The following is a 16,688-nucleotide window of genomic DNA, read 5'->3' as shown; positions in this document are numbered from 1 at the left end:
CGCGATAGTTATTATAAAGCGACGATTTTAACTTTCGCTCCGGGTAAGCTTTCCGTACGTCATCGGTTTGGATGACAAACACATTACAAACATATCAGCAGCAGCACTACACTCTCCCCGTGCAATTAGCGGTATATTTTAGCAATGTTTATTGTGAATTTGACTCATGTTCTTATACGGTTGATTGATATAGAATAACCAACTGCACTGGACCCGAATCTCAAATACCCACCTCTCCACGAATACGTCCTTACATAAGCTAGTCTGCTCTCCCAAGTCTTCTCAGGCGTCCACTTCCCGTACCAAGAGCTGTGCGTCGATTCCCAATTCGATGCGAATAGAAGGAATGAGTATATCTCGGTGCCCTGAAATAATAAGTTCATAGTACTGTTCAGCTTCAGCGAGGCAATCTGTCTACAGTCCCAAGACCTGATTAGCCATGTCGCTCTTCACAATGGCTTTCGAGCCGCCGTCGCCGCCGTCGCGAGCAGGAGAAGTTGCTATTGATCCGCCGGACGGCAAGGCATTGTTGGGCGAGAGTGAGGTAAACCTAAGCTCTGAAGATGAAGACGACAAGAATGAGGATCTTAGTAAGATTCTAGATCGTCTCGATCTAGCGGGCAGAGTTGGTACATACTTCCAGACTACAGGTTGTTTTGAAATATCATCAAATGATCTCTAACATATTCGATTACATTGTTTTCAGACTTCACCCTACGACTCCCAGAAGAGGTTCTTCCAAAAATATTCGTCTATCTCGACGATCGATCCCTTTACAATTGCATGCTCGTCAACAAGGCATGGTACACCTCCGTCAACAGCAGCGTCGTATGGCGGAACATGTTTCGGCGCAATTGGCGATGGTGGGCAATCACGCGAGATATACCGTCGGATATAGATTGGAAAAGAGTCTATCTTAGTCGGCGGCAGCTGGAGCAGCGGTGGCGGCGGAAAAAGTACAAGCATACGCGTCTGGAGGGACACAATGATGTGGTGTATTGCGTACAGTTTGATGAGTGCGGTCCCCCTCCTTCTCTCTAATATGCCTGACTGCTAACTTCATATGACTGTGTATAGCGACAAGATAATCACTGGTTCGCGAGACCGGACGATCAATATATGGGATATGAAAACTTTACAGATCACTCGCACATTATCACGACGACCTCCACCTCCCGGCACCCCAGAGTCCGAGCTCGAGTCCTTTTACAATATCTCTGGCCACGAAGGCTCAGTTCTCTGCCTTCAGTACGACAAAAAACTTCTAATCTCGGGCTCCAAAGATCAAACCATAATCATCTGGTCAGTAGAGCACGACTACAAACCTCTCCGTCGACTCAAGCACCACGACTCGTCAGTTCTCGACATCAGTTTCGACGAGAAATACATCGCCACATGTTCAAAAGACGGAAACATTTGTATCCTCGACCGGACCAGCTCCGAGTTCCCGCTTCTACGCGTCATCGACGCCAGCCGCGGCACAATCAACTCTATCCACCTGAAACGCGGAATCGTCGCCAGCGCCGGCATCGATAGTGTTGTTCGCATATGGCACGTCGAAACTGGGAAGCGCGTGATGAGCTTGCATGGACACGAGCGGGGGCTGGCGTGCGTCAAGATCTCGTCGAATAAGCGGTATGCTGTCAGTGGAGGAAACGACACGACTATAAGGATATGGGATTTGAAGTCAAGGGCGCCGGTCGCCGTGTTGGAAGGTCATACGTCTCTGATACGGACACTTCACCTTCACGGGAGGAGAAGTAAGTATTATTCTATTATTCTCCATGCTCTTTTTCCAGACAGCAGACTAACGCCTTTTCAAACAGTCACGTCCGGAAGCTACGACAAAGAAGTCAAGGTATGGGATTTCGACCTCCCTGAACCTCTGTTCGTAGCCAAACTAGATCACTGGGTCCTGTCCGCAAAAGCAGACTGCAAACGGCTCCTGGTAACTTCGGGTTCATCGGACGTGGACATGTACGATTTCGCAGACGGGCTTGATGATCCGGCTTATCTGCGCTATTTCCGGGACCCCTGAGCTTGGCTTTGGTTTCCGGGGGGTTTCCACGCGAGTAATTATTCTATAGATTACGTAGATTTTTGGATGAGATGGCTTGAAGAAACTTAATCTTTTTACTCAACAACTCTACAATACAAGTCAAAAAAGCATATAAAGAAGAGAAGATAACAAAAGAGGCTACAGCTACCTATGTCATCCTGCAAACTAAGCAAACAACTAAAACTCTACGCAGAAAAATCAAACGAACAAACAAGCACGCAACAGAGATATGGAAACAAAATGACCTGACTGTTTGAACAACCTCACCTCTCATACACATGCCTCGACTCTCGGCCTACATCGATCGCGCTCCACCCACTCCGAATCTAGATACCGCCGTAGTGTAAACTCATCAAACTGCCAATGAAGGTCAAGATAAGTCTGCTTCTGACTTCGCAGATATCTTCCGGCACAAGCCAGATCAAAGCTCCGAGCTTTCTGGCGATCGAAATAGCGAGCTTGGCGTTCAGGTATTTCTCCTCATCGGTCCGGCCGGGTGTCACGAGATCATAGTCGACATAGCCAGGCTTCAGGCCGTGAAGAACATCGAGCAAGAAGATTCCAGACGCGATCGAAGGATCCTTAAGCGATCGGACGGTAGACGACTTGCCGCCCTTCTTGGCTGTGTCCTGGGCCCATCTGAGAATATCGGAATCAGTAAGGTCACGGCCTCCCTTCGATAGACTCTTGAGAGTGTCGACAATGTTACGACGCATGAGCTGCCAGACAAGTCCAAGAGTAAGCGTGCGCTGTCCGTCGGTGATATCAGCACCCTGGATTCCAACGAGCGAGAACTTGTTTTGCTTGCCAATATCGACCGCGTAGTTGGTGTTCTCGACAGCCTTGAAACGCATCAGCTCGGCGCCAGACGCGGGCCGCTTGTTGACGTGACGCATGTTGACGGATCCCGGAATGACCTTGTCGAAAGCTTGCAACAAAATATATCCGTCCTTGACATCCTCAAACAAGTTGACAACAGGGGGATCGACATCAAGCGAGTTGAGCCACAAGGTAAAGACGCGAGCTTCCCGCTCACCTTCAGCGTCAAAGTCCTCGATCTCTGGCTTCTCCTCCTCGGTAAACGGCTCAAGACCGGGGTGAGTGTTAAACAAATGCGCAACAAACGCAAGGTTGAGCTTGGGGTTACCAGCCACAAGAGATGTAGGAGTCAAGTACTTTCGGCACTCGATCTTCTCGGCATTAGAGAGAACCTGCTCGGCGCGCTGAAGAACGTCTCTGGTCTGCAGAGGAGCCAGAGAGCAGACGTCAGGCTTGAGCTGGTGAAGGAGAACTGTGTAGTTCTCACCATCCGACACGTCCTTGGAGAAGTTGTTTACTCGACGGTCCCAGTTAGCAGCCTTCAAGTGGTAGTTGAACCACCGCAGAAGGATCTGCTCCGGGGGCAGACGGAGGAACTGCTCGAGAGTCTCGTCCTCCTCGAGCAAGCGGTACAGCTCGGGGTGGAGTTTTATATCAATCTTTCCGAGCAAACCACGTCTGATGATCTGCCAGATAAGACCAAGAATAAGATGCTCGCGACCGTCGATGATATCTTCAGCGTGGACGTTGACAACGACACAGCCGATAGCCTTGGCGGAGTTGATGACGATGTTTGCGTTCTCAGTCATGGTGAAGTTGTTAAGTCGCTTGCCAGCCTTGGCCTTGTTCAACACACGCTCATCGATAGTGTCGGGAACGGAGTCGTTGATGAGCTTGGAGAGAACCAAACCATCCTTGCACTCGTCAAAGATCTGGAAAGTGTCGGTGGGGAACGGAAGACGGCTGCCGATATCTGGGTCGCCGGCGAGCACTGAGTTGATGTGTCTGGTGAACTCGGTTCTCTCTTCGTCGTTGATGGTATGGGTGACACCGGTTGTAGATCCTTGAACGACAATCTTGGATTTATTGTGGCCAATTGTCTTTGTCTCGCCCGATCTCAGCTTGGAGATAAGCTATGTGATTGAAGAGTTAGATTTGCAAGAAATATAATAGCTGTGTATAATGATGCAGATCTGAATCTTACCTCGACGTAGTCATCCAGCTCAACTCTTCCACTAGCGTCGACTCCGACGTCCTTGAGGGTCTCTCTGATCTGATCATAGCTGGCATTCTCTCCAGATTCCTGCACGGCTTTCACGATCGTCTGTTTGTCAACATATCCTCGGTCCTCGATATCGATTTTCCTGTATTAGACGAAAAGTTAGGAATCGATCCTCCACTATGAAGTTTAAATGCGGCCAACGAGTGTAATGCGCAGGAACGATCCGATCCACGGCACCATCACCATCAGCCGGGTAGTAAAAGCAAAGGTTCTGAGGAGAAGCATACTGGAAGTTGTTGATAAGCTGGAAGATGTCTTCCTGCTTGAGATCCGGGAATTTTCGCTATAAATAGGAAGGAAATGTCAGCTTCAAAGAATCAAAGAGATTATTGCATTGTACGCAAGCGCTCGGTATATCGCGAGTGATCCCCCGCAATCAGCGCAAGAGTAATGATCGAGCAGCAAACTTGACATCAAGCTATCTCCTCTGTCAATTTCTTGACTGATTTACAGATCGATGGCGAATGCCTGCACTGCCCGAGGCTTGCGACGGCAGCATATGGGTGGGCGGGCGCACGATATGCGGAAACGTACCTGGAGTTTGATTGCGTTCATCGTGGCTAACGGCCGTCGAGCAAATATACAATCGGCGTCGGTCGAGGAGGTTCTTCGGTGAAGAAACAGCAGGGCAGAAGCGGTTGCGTGGATGGCAATGGATGGATATCCGGTGGTAGCGGCAAGTCAGGCGTCAGAGCTGCCGTCGGTCGGTGGACGAGCGACCAGCCTCCAGGTGACGTACTAGGGTTAGGGCCCTGTCCCAGCCACGCTGCGGCAAAGCTGGTTCCGGATAGAGAAGACATCTGCTGAGCCCACGTCCAGTTTGGTGGACTATGATGGGATGGGATGGGATATAATACTACGGCTGGTGACAGACATATGCAGGGAACCGTCACTCATTGACTCTGTATTCAGCCCTCCCCCCCTCAAACACGGTAATTATGCATAATAACAAATGTTCCAGTACGCCTCGTAAGGTTGTCGTTCATAGCTGCTTCCTCCTCCGCCTTCTGCTTCCGTAGCCGCTCACTATAGCTATTCATTAGTGCAGGGCTGTACGGGAACGAGTAGCCGTCATTCGACGTCGTGTTCCACGGCAGAAACCATTCCCACACATAGCCACCCATCACCGCCTTCCAATTCCCCCACACACCTATGTTCCAGAACCGCTCGCCCATTTCCGTCTCGCACACTCCACGAATTTCAGACCGTTCGGAATCAATACCGCCAATGTTTATAAAATGTATCCGGTAATTTCTGCTCAGGTACTCAATCGTGGTCTGATTCCGGAGCAGGTAAAAGGAATGGACTCCGCAAAATACGACAAGGAGACCCGCAAATATACCGGAACTAAGTCAGATTAGTTAGTAAAAGCGTGCTCTTAACCACGAGTGTGTACGAGATTGAAAACTCACAGTACGGCGACTACCACGAACTGCGCAACCAAATGATCCTCTCGCGCGTAGATCACGGCGTACGCGGTGATCGTGACGAAAGAAAACATATTGAATATGAGGGAATTCATGATAAAAAGATAAAACGTTTTGTAATTCCTCAATCCGATGATCGAACCAAGCCATGGACAATAATGATCCATCTTCAAGACACATCTGTCGACCTCAGAAGAGTGATGGGCGCGATCAGGCCTCATCAGCTGGCACCGCGAGCACCAAAGCGGATAGCCATCAGGTTCACTTATGAATGCGTCCGGAAGACATGGTTTTGGTTTTCCGTCCTTCTGTCCTGGATTTTGCACTCCACGCGGCCCGTCATCCTCGATACCAAAGATGTTGGGGTGCATGGCCGGAGGAGCACTTTCATTGTTCAAGCTATGCTGAAATGCCTCGCCCCAGGATTTTTGCACGTATCCCGGACCGAGTACGTTGACTATTGAAGCATAGCAAAGAATGGTCGCAAGGTAGAACAGCGATATTGTCATGAAGGCGATGCCTTGCTTTCTGCGCTTCCCATGATCCCTCTGGATCAAATGCGTATATGCAAAAATATACGAATATACATAAATCCAATAGCCAAGCAGCGCAACTAATATGAAAGGAACGCACTTGTTGATCCGATACCGTTTCCGTCTTCGAGCGCGCCATTCGTCATCCGTGAGCTGACTGCTTGGTTTGGGGAAAAGTGATTTTCTGGAGAACCGTTTCCGCTTTGATTTCTCCGAAGCCTGATCTGCTGAAAAAGGGTTTTGCATGTCCATATGTGTTATGTCGCTTTCTGCGTAGGCCAGGCCGATGGGCTGCTCCTGTTGTTGCTGATTCTGGACGGCAGCTGAAGACCTCGTGCTGGCAGGCGGAGTCGAAGATACGTCTTGCGCCATTCTATCGGAGATCGATTTTCATATCCAGACTTTTGATCTATTCGGAAGGTTTGAGGTAGGAAGACGATATTGAGCAGCGGCGCTTTCGAATCTGATTTTGCTTTCCTCCTTGTTATCTGACCAAGCCGCAAACTAGGCTCCGTGAATGCAAGCAGTCGTGAATCACACAGTCAGATTAACTCTGTTGATGAAATGAGAGGATGCCCAATTTCTTCCGAACAGAGTCTGATGGTGATCCAAATGCCAAGTTCAACTCTGAAGAGGTTGTAGAGAAGAGCAAGGCGCAATAATCAGTTAGTTGACTGATGAGGAGCAAGTTGGAGAAAACAGAGTCACCCCAGCTGTAGCAGACTAAAACACTCGCGCTGATACAGCTATCTGTTCTAAACTCCTGTTATCTCAGAACAAGGACTACTCTGCCACGAATAACAAGATAGAGCAATCAGTTAGTTATCAGAAGCAATTCGTCATCTCATTACTAATCCCTGACCTAACGTGCGGCGGACGTGCGGCTGCGTTACTGTGGAAACAAGATGTTGACGAGTGGCTAAGTTCAGCCTAGCGAATATGCCAAACAGCCCGCCAGTGTGAGCGAAACCATCCTCCACGGCCGCTGTGGTGAAAATTAGAGGCCGCATAGACCAGTTCGTCTTCTCTGCGTTTCATCGGCTTCACAAGACACTTCTCAGTCCGCTTTCGTTGCTGCTCGTAGCTCATGCACCGCCTGTTTCTTCGCTGCTCCTACTTTTGTTGATCTTTCGTCGCTGCCATCTGTCCAGATGTCGTCCGCTCTCCAGCCCCGGGAGATCGGCACATTGATAGCCGTTCTGATCAAAGCGGTATGATTCTTCTGTGCTTTTTGTTTGCAGCCTTGAGACTAACCTGATCGTGAAATTCAGAAAAACCTGCCCAATCGTCGCACGTTGGGTAAACAGGATCCGTACTGCACAGTCAGAATCGGCCAGAATGCGCAGTCAACCAATGTAGACAAGCGCGGTGGTCAAAGGCCGATGTGGAACCACGAAGTCCGCTTTGTCGTCAGCGAGACAGACGAGACCATGAAGCTCACCGTCTTGGACGACAACGACTCGCGTCCCGAACTGATTGGCGACACTGTCGTGGATCTCAAACCAGTGCTCCATACCACGCATAAAAAGGAGCATGACAAGTGGCATGAGATCCAGCATAGATCAAAATATGCCGGTGAAATATACATAGAAATGACGTTCTATCCAAACGTACGTTGTCATACCCTGCACAGTGATCACAATTGTTTACTAACTATCCGCTACAGAAGGAGCACGTCCACACAATTCGCGCAAAGAGAGCTGAACATAAGCGTCTCTCGTCACCAAAGGTATCCATAGACAACTTTGGTGGAGTACGCCCTCTCCCCGCGACACCCGGTCGACTTGGCGAGGGTATTCCGTCGCTTGGCTCATCGCCACTACAGCCCGCGCAGGCAGCGTCAAGATCGTCTTCGACCTCATCATCTCCGGCGTCCACACCTCGCGGCTATTTCAACTCTCAGCAGCCCTTTGATCGTAGACACTCGACTTTGTCTGCATCTCAACAGCACTCGCTACCTCTTATGCCCGCCCGATCTAACTCGCAGGGTCAATTGTCGTCAACCGCATACTCAAAAACTCGAAGAGTATCTGGCGGCTCAGAGAATAATCGGCCTGCAAGCCGACCGGTTAGTGCATACTCGTATGACTCCACAGTTTTGTCGGGCGTCCCAGACGAATGGCGCTCGAATGTTGACCCTCCGATGAAGGCATATGAGAGGAGCTACGACGAAGAGACGTACTTTGGGGATCGCTACTCACGCGGAGATCGGGACTCTCCGAGCCAGTCTGACGCAGATTTTTTGGCCGAGCAGCTCGAGAAGCTGCGCTACAGTAGCCAGCCGATGTCTCCAAGACACCAGACGCCAGAGTATGAACACGATAGATACATCGAATCTCCGCAGAGTCCCGGTCGGCCACTGAGCCATCGCCGGACTACCGGTGGTCGGCGCCCGCTGCCGATGCCTCCTGGAGTCGGTTGAACGGGACCAAACGAGAGACTGTGAGCACCTCATCTTCTACATATAAAATACTTTTCTTTCGTTTACGGGTTCAGTGGATCGAGGCTTTAATGTGAATTCTTTGCTTTTAATTATGTTTGGGTATACTTTTGGAAACTATCATTGCTTGAATAGTAAATGTCGTGAGAGTTAGAATCTTCAGTCAATTTACAATTGCATATATATATATATATAATCTAGTGCATCTTTTGAATACGATGATTGCTACTAAATGTATTGAAAAACCACGTAAGACGAACGACCGATAAAGTCAGCTTCTACATTGACTAAATTATAAAACAGAAGACGAAAAGGATGAACCAAAAGCTTAGAGCTCCCGCGCGTCGCGCATTATTTTGTACAGTATAGACATTGACTCTACTCATTCCGCCGTCATAGCGCGTCATCACGATTATAGATCGAAAGAGAAGCAAAGCACATACAAACAAAGACAAGACAAGACAGAACAAAAAAAAGGAATGGAAAAAAAGCATTGAAACTCAACATCGGTAAATAGACAGCAACAATCAAACACAAAAAAGCGCAAGCGCTAAACTACCAAGCAATATAGTGCTGGAAAGAGCACATGGTGCAGATGTACGATAGGCTGCTCCTGTCATCCAATTCGATCCCCCGCGGTATTCTACTGTTTCGAGCCATCCGAGTGCGTTGATTTAGCAGCACTTTGAAGAGTCCTTCTTGCTCTCATCAGGTGGGCGGGCGAAATCGATGGGCTTGCCCTCGCCTGGTCGGGGAGCGGTTTCGTTGGCTTGATCTAGCTGTTTGGCAGAGACGATGCGGTAGATCTCGGTGAGAATGTTTTGGAAGGCAAGTTCGACGTTGGAGGCATCGAGGGCCGAAGTCTCGATGAAGGAAAGGTTGTTCTCGGCTGTGGATGAAGAAAGAAGGGATGGGTTAGTGGAGCTGTAGAGAGAGCTGTGATAGAGGATAGAGGGCCTACATACCAGCAAAGTTCTTTGCCTCCTCGGTGGGAACGGCGCGCAGGTGCCGCAGATCACTCTTGTTTCCGACGAGCATGATGACGATGTTGCTGTCTGCGTGATCGCGAAGCTCCTTGAGCCACCGGGAGGAGTTCTCGTAGGTGCTGTTTTTGGAAATATCATAGACAAGCAGGGCACCGACCGCGCCACGGTAGTACGCGTTGGTGATGGCACGGTAGCGCTCCTGGCCGGCGGTATCCCAGATCTGGGCCTTGATGGTCTTGCCGTCGACGGAGATGGAACGTGTGGCAAACTCGACGCCGATGGTGCTCTTGGACTCGAGGTTGAACTCGTCGCGGGTGAACCGCGAGAGGAGGTTAGACTTGCCGACGCCGGAGTCTCCGATGAGGACAACTGGAGCAAGGGAATCAGCACAAACGAAGGGCAATCACAGCGAAGAAGGGTCGTGAACAAGAAGAAGAAGCGGAAACACACCTTTGAAGAGGTAATCGTATTCGTCCTGGGCCATTGCTGATGTGAGGAGAGAAGAGAAGGGATTGGGTTGGGTTGGGTGGTGGTGCAGACAAGAAGCGCCTTTGAGCTGGGCGGTGAGACGACTGCGGCGAAGGGGGCCCTGCGGCTGTGGCATATCAGTCACGTGGGTTGGCGACTTGTGCTGCAGCTGCTGGCCGCCTGGTGCTGTCGCGGCCGAGAGCAGCGCCGGGCAGCGCCGGGGTTGAAGAAGAGCGAGCGGATGGGCTGTGTCTATGAACAGGGTGATTATTGTTTATTAGCAGCTGATTGAGGCGTGTTTGGAGCACCAGCAGGGCTTCTGGTGGTTGCCGGCTGCTCTTCCATATGCACAGACGCGTAATTATTTCATGTCTATGGCGCAACTGATATATTCTACTGCACTTACGGCACCAAACGCGCACTTAAACACCTGCACAGGAGCTCCTGCCCGACGCGGCAAACTGTACTCGTGTAAACTTCCTCCTTTGTCTTCCAACCTCCTCCGTAGCCATCGTCGAACAGCCATGTCAGAACGAAAGAAGCTGAGGCAGGAAACCAAGGTGGTATGTTTTAGTTTTTTGCTCTGACCATGTACTCTTTTCTCGATAAAATGATACTAATCTCACTGATTAATACCAGGTCAACGAGGCCGCTGAGCTCAAGCGACGCGAGCACCAGAAGAAACTTCATCTGAAGCTCTTGGAAGAAGGCCAGAAGCGCTTCGCGGGCGAGAGCAAGGCAGAAGATGACGAGAAGCGTGCGGTGTTTAGACGCTACGAGGCCTACAAGCGTGAATCGCAGTTCCCGGTTGGCGTCAAAGACCTCAAGATCGCGGTTGATCCCAAAAGTCAGGTTGTCGTGGTGCCGATCTGCGGCAGACCGGTGCCGTTGCACATCAACACTCTGAAGAACGCGAGCAAGAACGATGAAGGCGAGTATGTTTACATCCGTCTTAACCTCATGACTCCCGGCCAGGCTATCGGCAAAAAGGACGAGCTGCCGTACGAGGATCCGAATGCGCATTTCGTGCAGAGTTTGACGTTCCGCTCGCGCGACACCGAGCGCATGACCGATATCTTCCGCAGCATTCAGGAGATGAAGAAGAATGCGATGAAGAAAGAGATCGAGCGTAAGGAGCTCGAGGACGTCGTTACACAGTCTAATCTTGTCGAAGTCAAGAACCGACGCCCTTTACGACTCGATAACATTTTCGTGCGCCCGGCCATGGAGGGCAAGCGAATTGCCGGCAGTATCGAGATCCATCAGAACGGTTTACGATATCAGTCCCCGGTTCGCATGGATCAGAAGTTTGATCTTCTGTTCAACAACATCAAGCATCTTTTCTTCCAGCCCTGCGACCACGAGCTTGTCGTCATCATTCACGTCCATCTGAAGCAGCCGATCATGGTTGGCAAGCGCAAGACCAAAGACGTGCAGTTCTACCGGGAAGCGTCTGATATCCAGTTCGACGAGACCGGAAACCGGAAGCGCAAGTACCGCTACGGCGATGAAGATGAGCTCGAGGCCGAGCAGGAGGAACGAAAGCGACGGCACGCGCTCAATAAAGAGTTCCGAGCGTTCAGTGAGCGCATCTCCGAAGCCTCGAACGGTGCTTTTGATGTCGACATTCCGTTCCGCGAGCTGGGATTCTATGGTGTGCCCTTTAGAGCAAATGTTCTTTGCCAGCCGACGACGGACTGTCTCGTGCAGCTGATTGACCCGCCGTTTTTGGTTATTACATTGTCAGAAATTGAGATTGCGCATTTAGAGAGAGTACAGTTTGGGCTCAAGAACTTTGATTTGGTGTTTGTTTTCAAGGATTTCAGTCGGCCGGTGGCACACATCAACTCGATCCCGATGGACAGTCTCGAGAGTGTTAAAGATTGGCTCAACGAAGTCGAGATTGCGTACTCTGAAGGCCCGCTGAACCTCAACTGGGCGACCATTATGAAGACGGTGACCTCAGATCCTCACTCGTTCTTTGAGGAAGGAGGATGGTCGTTCTTGAACAATGATTCTGATGAGGACGTAAGTGATGAGTCTGAGCAGGAGTCTGAGTTTGAGGCGTCAGATCTTGATCCATCGGATGAGAGCGAGGCTGAGAGTGATTTTGATGATGATGGAAGTGCGTCGGGTGGAGACGACGATGAGGAAGATGATGATGATGAAGATGACGAGGAAGATGATGAGGATTAAGCTGATTTATGTCAATTTGCTCTGAGTTGATGTGTATTTTTATACTATTATAGTTGTTGACACCAGATACATCAAGATTTCCAATACATTTTTCTTCTTGTTTAGTTTATGATGGCCAGCCAGTCAGCAAGATCTACATCGCGTCGTCGTAATTTTTGAGTGGCAAGCGCCTCGGCGTGCAGTGCAATGTAGGCCGCGACGACGTGAGGACATTCGCCGAGAACGGTGAACATGTCTTGATCATTTGTGGCGGTGGTCGAAGTCTGATACAGAGGTTCTGCCACTGGTGCAATCAAGCACGCGCTCTCAAAGAAGGACGCGCACGAGCAAGTCCACAAGGGCAGCAAGACGCGAGCGGATCCCAGGCAGACAGCCGATCTGCCAGCAAAGTCGAGCTGTTCGACAGAGCAGGATTCGAGTATGTCTAGAGCAGGAAGGAGCGACGAAGGAAGAAGGTAGTGAAGCGTCGTGAGCTGCGTAGAGAAGGAGGATGCATTGAGCTGCCTGACGAGGGAGCGTATTAGCACACGCTTTGCAGCTGCCGGGTCCGCCGACATCACATCGGGAAGACAGAGCAGAGAAGAAGAAGCAGAGCAGACACTTGTGAGTAAGTATAAGCAATGTTTACTTGCTACTGCAAAGATGACCACGTGCGCAGGTCACGAGACCACATTAGTCATCCCTCACATAACCCAACCTCAGCCTGTGCGGCGGTGGAAAAAATTGAATCTTCATCGTCCACCCGTCGAACCTTTCCATCTGCGCCCAAATGTCGACGAGCTACACGCAGCCGGTCTACAGCCGGCAGATAGCTCCTGCTCCTCATCCGCAGATGCTGCCGCAGCAACCGTACATGGTCTCCCAGTTCCAGCCGGGTGCGCCGTCGTTCGTGCCCGGCATCAGATACTACGACGTCCAGCAGCATCCTCCGCAGTACTATCAAGAGTGGCGGCCGGCGGGCTTCCCACCTCCGCTCCTCGCCCCTCCGCTGCCGCCTCCTCCACACACTCTGGCGCCCGCGGTGCCTGCTGCGCCGATTCAGCATATGCCGCATCATCAGCATCATTCACATCCTCACTCGCACCTCCATTCGCCCTCGCATTCGCAGCAGCAAGTCCTCATTCCACAGCAGCCACCGGTCTTCTTCTCTCCACAGCAGCAGCAGCAGCAGCAACACCTCCACCAGCCTCCTCTTCCTCATCCCGCACCCAGCCAAGAGCCTACCCTTCCTCTGCTCTCGTCTCTGTCCTCATCCCCGTCCGTCCCGTCGCCATCATCACCTTCGCCTTCTTCGCTGCCTTCTTCCTCCGAGCCATTAGTTCGTAGAACTCCCTGGTTCTCCGACCCTGCATCTCCCTTCCCCTCCCGCCACGGCGCCAACCACCCTGTCTTGCTCCGCTCCCGAATACAGCAGCTGGCGAAGCGCTCGATCAGCGTAGACAACATCGTCAGTCATGCGGACGAGTTCCAAATCGACCGATCTTTCATTTCGCCGAGAGTCCGTGCATCTGTCGAGAAATCACTGCCCCCATCACCTTTGCACAAACAAATATCCTCAGACATCTCCTTTGGAACGACCGGAGAGCCCGCGACATATCTTCCGCCTATCGAAATCCCCACAGTCAAACCAAAGTCTCCAGCGGTCGAGCCAGCTGCCCGTCCTGGGACGCCGGTAAAGGAATCACAGCAGAGCATAAAGCCAGAGGGCACCCCTGCAAAGGCAGAAGCCGGGACACATTCTCGGACTGTCTCATCTCGATCATGGGCCGATATCGTCAAGCCCCCTCCCGTAAAAGTCTCGACTCCTCCAGCTACTCAGCCAGCGAGCAGCTCTACTCAATACACCACAGCCGCCGCGCCGTCTTCGAACTCTACAGAACCGGCCTCGCCTTCATCGGCTTCATCCGAGAGTTCAAGGTCGTCCGATGCTACTGAACTGGAGCTGTCGACAGCATCTCATTCATCTGCTTCGCAGTCGGCGGACCTGTTCACGGCACCTGCGCCTGCGCTTCTCCCCCGTGGCCTTGTCAACACCGGCAATATGTGCTTCATGAACTCGATTTTGCAAATTCTTCTCTACTGCGTTCCCTTTTACTCTTTCGTCGATACGATGGGCAAGAAGCTGACGCACAGATTTGATTCCGAGACCCCGATCTTGGATTCGCTGATTCTTTTCATCCAAGAGTTTGACCCGAAAACCGTCAACGGCTTCAACAAAGACAGCGCGCTCGCCGAGGCCCTTGCTGCGTCTCTCATCACCGCGAGCGAAGAGAACAGTGCGGCTACACCTCCACCCCAGTCTCAGATGCAGTTCGGGGAGCCGTTTATTCCCGAGTTTGTTTACGACGCGCTGCGGGCAAACACGCTGTTTGCAAACATGCGCCGCGGACATCAAGAAGATGCTGAGGAGTTTTTGGGATTCCTGCTCGATGGGTTGCATGAGGAGTTTATGGCGGTTGCGCAGCAGCTCCAGAAGAAGCAGATCATGAGCGGGATTACACCAACGAATTTTGTTGAGGCTGCCATCGCCGAGCTGAAACTTGAGGAGTCTAGTGCGGGCGACGGATGGCTAGAGGTCGGAAAGAAGCACAAGATTGCAGTGACTAGAACGGTTTGTGTCCCTTTGCAGTCTAGGAAAGTTATAGGTTTCGCTAACAAAATAATACTACAGACATCCGTGTCAAGCTCGCCGATAACAAAGCTATTTGGAGGCCAATTCCGATCGGTGATCCAGGCGGCACGCCAGAAGCCATCAGTGACTCTGGACCCGTATCAGCGCGTGCAGCTGGACATCTCGGACGCCGAGATCCATACGATCGAAGACGCGCTCGCGAATATTTCGCAAACCGAGGTGATCAGCCAGTACAAGAGTAAGCAGGGCGAGATAGTCGAAGCCAGCAAGCAGACGTTTTTTGAGAAGCTACCAAAGGTGCTTATCCTGCATCTCAAGAGATTTCACTTCAAGGTTGACGAAGCGTCAGGGTACGCCTATGTGCAGAAGATCAACAAGACTATCGGATACAAGTGCGAGCTGCAGATTCCACCAGAGTGCATATCGCTGCCACACCGAGACGAGGAGGCGAACTACAAGCTGTTTGGGGTAGTCTACCACCATGGCAAGTCGACCGAAGGCGGCCATTACACAGTTGATGTGCATTACAAGCCGCGGAACCAGTGGCTCAACTTTGACGACGTAAACATCAAGACCATACGGCCGGAAGGTGTTGAGACAGAGTATGAAGACGAGCAGACGATGCGGAGGCGGATTGTTGGAAGCGGGGATAACGGGGACGAACGGACGGCATATTTATTGTTCTACGAGCGTGTTTGAAAAGCGGTCAGGAGAAGCATTTGCAGATCCAGTGATTTGGCTGGGATTAATCAAAATATTGTCGCTTTTTTTTATTGTTGTTTTTTGTTTATCTGTGGTTAGCAGTACTGGCTTGAAAGGTTGCAATTTGTTCTAAGGTTGAGTGTGCATTTTCTATTTTATCTATTTTATATGTGCCTGCAGTCCACATCTATCATAATCATGCAGTAGTTAGTTTGTAATAGGCATTTGTTTAGTCAATTGGGGGTTGTAGGCCGATGAGACGTCTAATCTAGAATCCGCAGAGGAGGAGCGGCTTCTTCTTCAGGGTCTGGCGCACGGCCTCGTTGGGTGCGCAACAACTGGCCGGCGACCGCCTCTCTTTATATCCCGTCCTCTGCTCGCCCTCCGCCCTGCCTGTCTCCCTCTTCACCGCTTCTTCCTCCTTTACTATCTGACCTCTGCCTCCTACTCGCCTTCCAGACCGCTGCCTCCCCTGTCCTGCGGCTTTCTTCCCGTCTAGATCGCAATGGCGCCGGTTACGCGCGGTCCTGCCTCCCAATCGCAGTCCAACCAGCCCCGGGCCTCCTCCTCCGCCGTCCCGGCCCGCGAGTCGCCTTCTTCCCCGCCAGACGCAGACACAAAGTCCTCTAGTTCCGTACCCGATGAATCCGCTGACGCTGCCGCCCAGCCTTCGCTGCAGGTCTACTACAAGCTCGTCGAGGACTTCCTGGCCAACGCTACGACGAATCAGCTCCTCATCGGCGGTGCCATTGCCGTCCCTGCTCTCGCCTTCTTTTTCGGCGTTCCCTTGTTTTTCCTTCTTGCCGGCGTCGGTATCGGTATAGTTATCGCCTTCCAGTCGGTTAATCCGTGGCGAGACCTTGATCTCGAGCCACTGCCTTGGAAGAAGGACGGGGTCACACGTGCATCGATCTTCAACGAGGTATGCCCGCCTTTCGTCTAAACATGCAATCATCTGCATTCTCCTTTTGCTGATCCGCTTTTAATATCATAGGCCGAGTTTAAGCCCCTGATTCACAGCACGTACGAGCCTTCTGAGCCGGTCGAAGATGCGATCGAGCGCGCCGTTGACATCGTTGTCCGCGAATATGTTAATTCGTGGTTTGTCAACATCTCTACCGAGGATACCACTTTCGTCAAGTAA

The 16,688-nt window shown here is 51.3% G+C and overlaps 8 protein-coding genes across 8 annotated transcripts; 4 read left to right on the top strand and 4 right to left on the bottom strand.

Annotated features, from left to right (window-relative positions):
* The first annotated feature begins 131 nt into the window (after nucleotides 1-131).
* On the top strand, nucleotides 132-2,169 carry BZA70DRAFT_274959 (WD40-repeat-containing domain protein). The gene is made up of 4 exons (XM_064912062.1): nucleotides 132-629; nucleotides 707-1,016; nucleotides 1,078-1,760; nucleotides 1,827-2,169. Exons 1-4 carry the CDS (start codon nucleotides 440-442, stop codon nucleotides 2,036-2,038), a joined length of 1,395 nt encoding a protein of 464 aa, XP_064769767.1. The 5' UTR covers nucleotides 132-439; the 3' UTR covers nucleotides 2,039-2,169.
* On the bottom strand, nucleotides 2,170-4,909 carry BZA70DRAFT_274956 (calponin homology domain-containing protein). The gene is made up of 4 exons (XM_064912061.1): nucleotides 4,695-4,909; nucleotides 4,388-4,443; nucleotides 4,083-4,242; nucleotides 2,170-4,011 (listed from the first exon to the last, which is right to left on the bottom strand). The coding sequence occupies exons 1-4, from the start codon at nucleotides 4,713-4,715 to the stop codon at nucleotides 2,386-2,388; spliced, it is 1,863 nt and encodes a 620-aa protein (XP_064769766.1). The 5' UTR covers nucleotides 4,716-4,909; the 3' UTR covers nucleotides 2,170-2,385.
* BZA70DRAFT_274955 (DHHC palmitoyltransferase-domain-containing protein) lies at nucleotides 4,910-6,986 on the bottom strand. The gene is made up of 2 exons (XM_064912060.1): nucleotides 5,573-6,986; nucleotides 4,910-5,507 (listed from the first exon to the last, which is right to left on the bottom strand). Exons 1-2 carry the CDS (start codon nucleotides 6,490-6,492, stop codon nucleotides 5,084-5,086), a joined length of 1,344 nt encoding a protein of 447 aa, XP_064769765.1. The 5' UTR covers nucleotides 6,493-6,986; the 3' UTR covers nucleotides 4,910-5,083.
* On the top strand, nucleotides 6,987-8,787 carry BZA70DRAFT_274952 (C2 domain-containing protein). The gene is made up of 3 exons (XM_064912059.1): nucleotides 6,987-7,331; nucleotides 7,392-7,730; nucleotides 7,787-8,787. Exons 1-3 carry the CDS (start codon nucleotides 7,272-7,274, stop codon nucleotides 8,540-8,542), a joined length of 1,155 nt encoding a protein of 384 aa, XP_064769764.1. The 5' UTR covers nucleotides 6,987-7,271; the 3' UTR covers nucleotides 8,543-8,787.
* On the bottom strand, nucleotides 8,779-10,119 carry BZA70DRAFT_274950 (ras family-domain-containing protein). Its single transcript, XM_064912058.1, has 3 exons — nucleotides 9,997-10,119; nucleotides 9,526-9,915; nucleotides 8,779-9,449 (listed from the first exon to the last, which is right to left on the bottom strand). Exons 1-3 carry the CDS (start codon nucleotides 10,028-10,030, stop codon nucleotides 9,235-9,237), a joined length of 639 nt encoding a protein of 212 aa, XP_064769763.1. The 5' UTR covers nucleotides 10,031-10,119; the 3' UTR covers nucleotides 8,779-9,234.
* A 419-nt stretch (nucleotides 10,120-10,538) lies between these two features.
* BZA70DRAFT_298778 (FACT complex subunit-domain-containing protein) lies at nucleotides 10,539-12,210 on the top strand (the record flags this gene model as incomplete). Its single annotated transcript, XM_064914626.1, has 2 exons — nucleotides 10,539-10,577; nucleotides 10,654-12,210. The coding sequence occupies 2 exons, from the start codon at nucleotides 10,539-10,541 to the stop codon at nucleotides 12,208-12,210; spliced, it is 1,596 nt and encodes a 531-aa protein (XP_064769762.1).
* A 739-nt stretch (nucleotides 12,211-12,949) lies between these two features.
* On the top strand, nucleotides 12,950-15,863 carry BZA70DRAFT_112781 (uncharacterized protein). Its single transcript, XM_064909428.1, has one exon. It carries the CDS (start codon nucleotides 12,980-12,982, stop codon nucleotides 15,539-15,541), a length of 2,562 nt encoding a protein of 853 aa, XP_064769761.1. The 5' UTR covers nucleotides 12,950-12,979; the 3' UTR covers nucleotides 15,542-15,863.
* BZA70DRAFT_112800 (uncharacterized protein) lies at nucleotides 15,745-16,684 on the bottom strand. The gene has a single exon (XM_064909430.1). The coding sequence runs from the start codon at nucleotides 16,503-16,505 to the stop codon at nucleotides 15,813-15,815; it is 693 nt and encodes a 230-aa protein (XP_064769760.1). The 5' UTR covers nucleotides 16,506-16,684; the 3' UTR covers nucleotides 15,745-15,812.
* Between the last annotated feature and the right edge of the window lie 4 nt (nucleotides 16,685-16,688).

This window comes from Myxozyma melibiosi (genome assembly GCF_037950935.1).
Source record: "Myxozyma melibiosi strain Phaff 52-87 chromosome Unknown BZA70scaffold_2, whole genome shotgun sequence".
NCBI lineage: Eukaryota > Fungi > Ascomycota > Lipomycetes > Lipomycetales > Lipomycetaceae > Myxozyma > Myxozyma melibiosi.
Note: the sequence above shows the minus strand (reverse complement) of the source record. Positions and strands in the feature narration are given on the sequence as shown.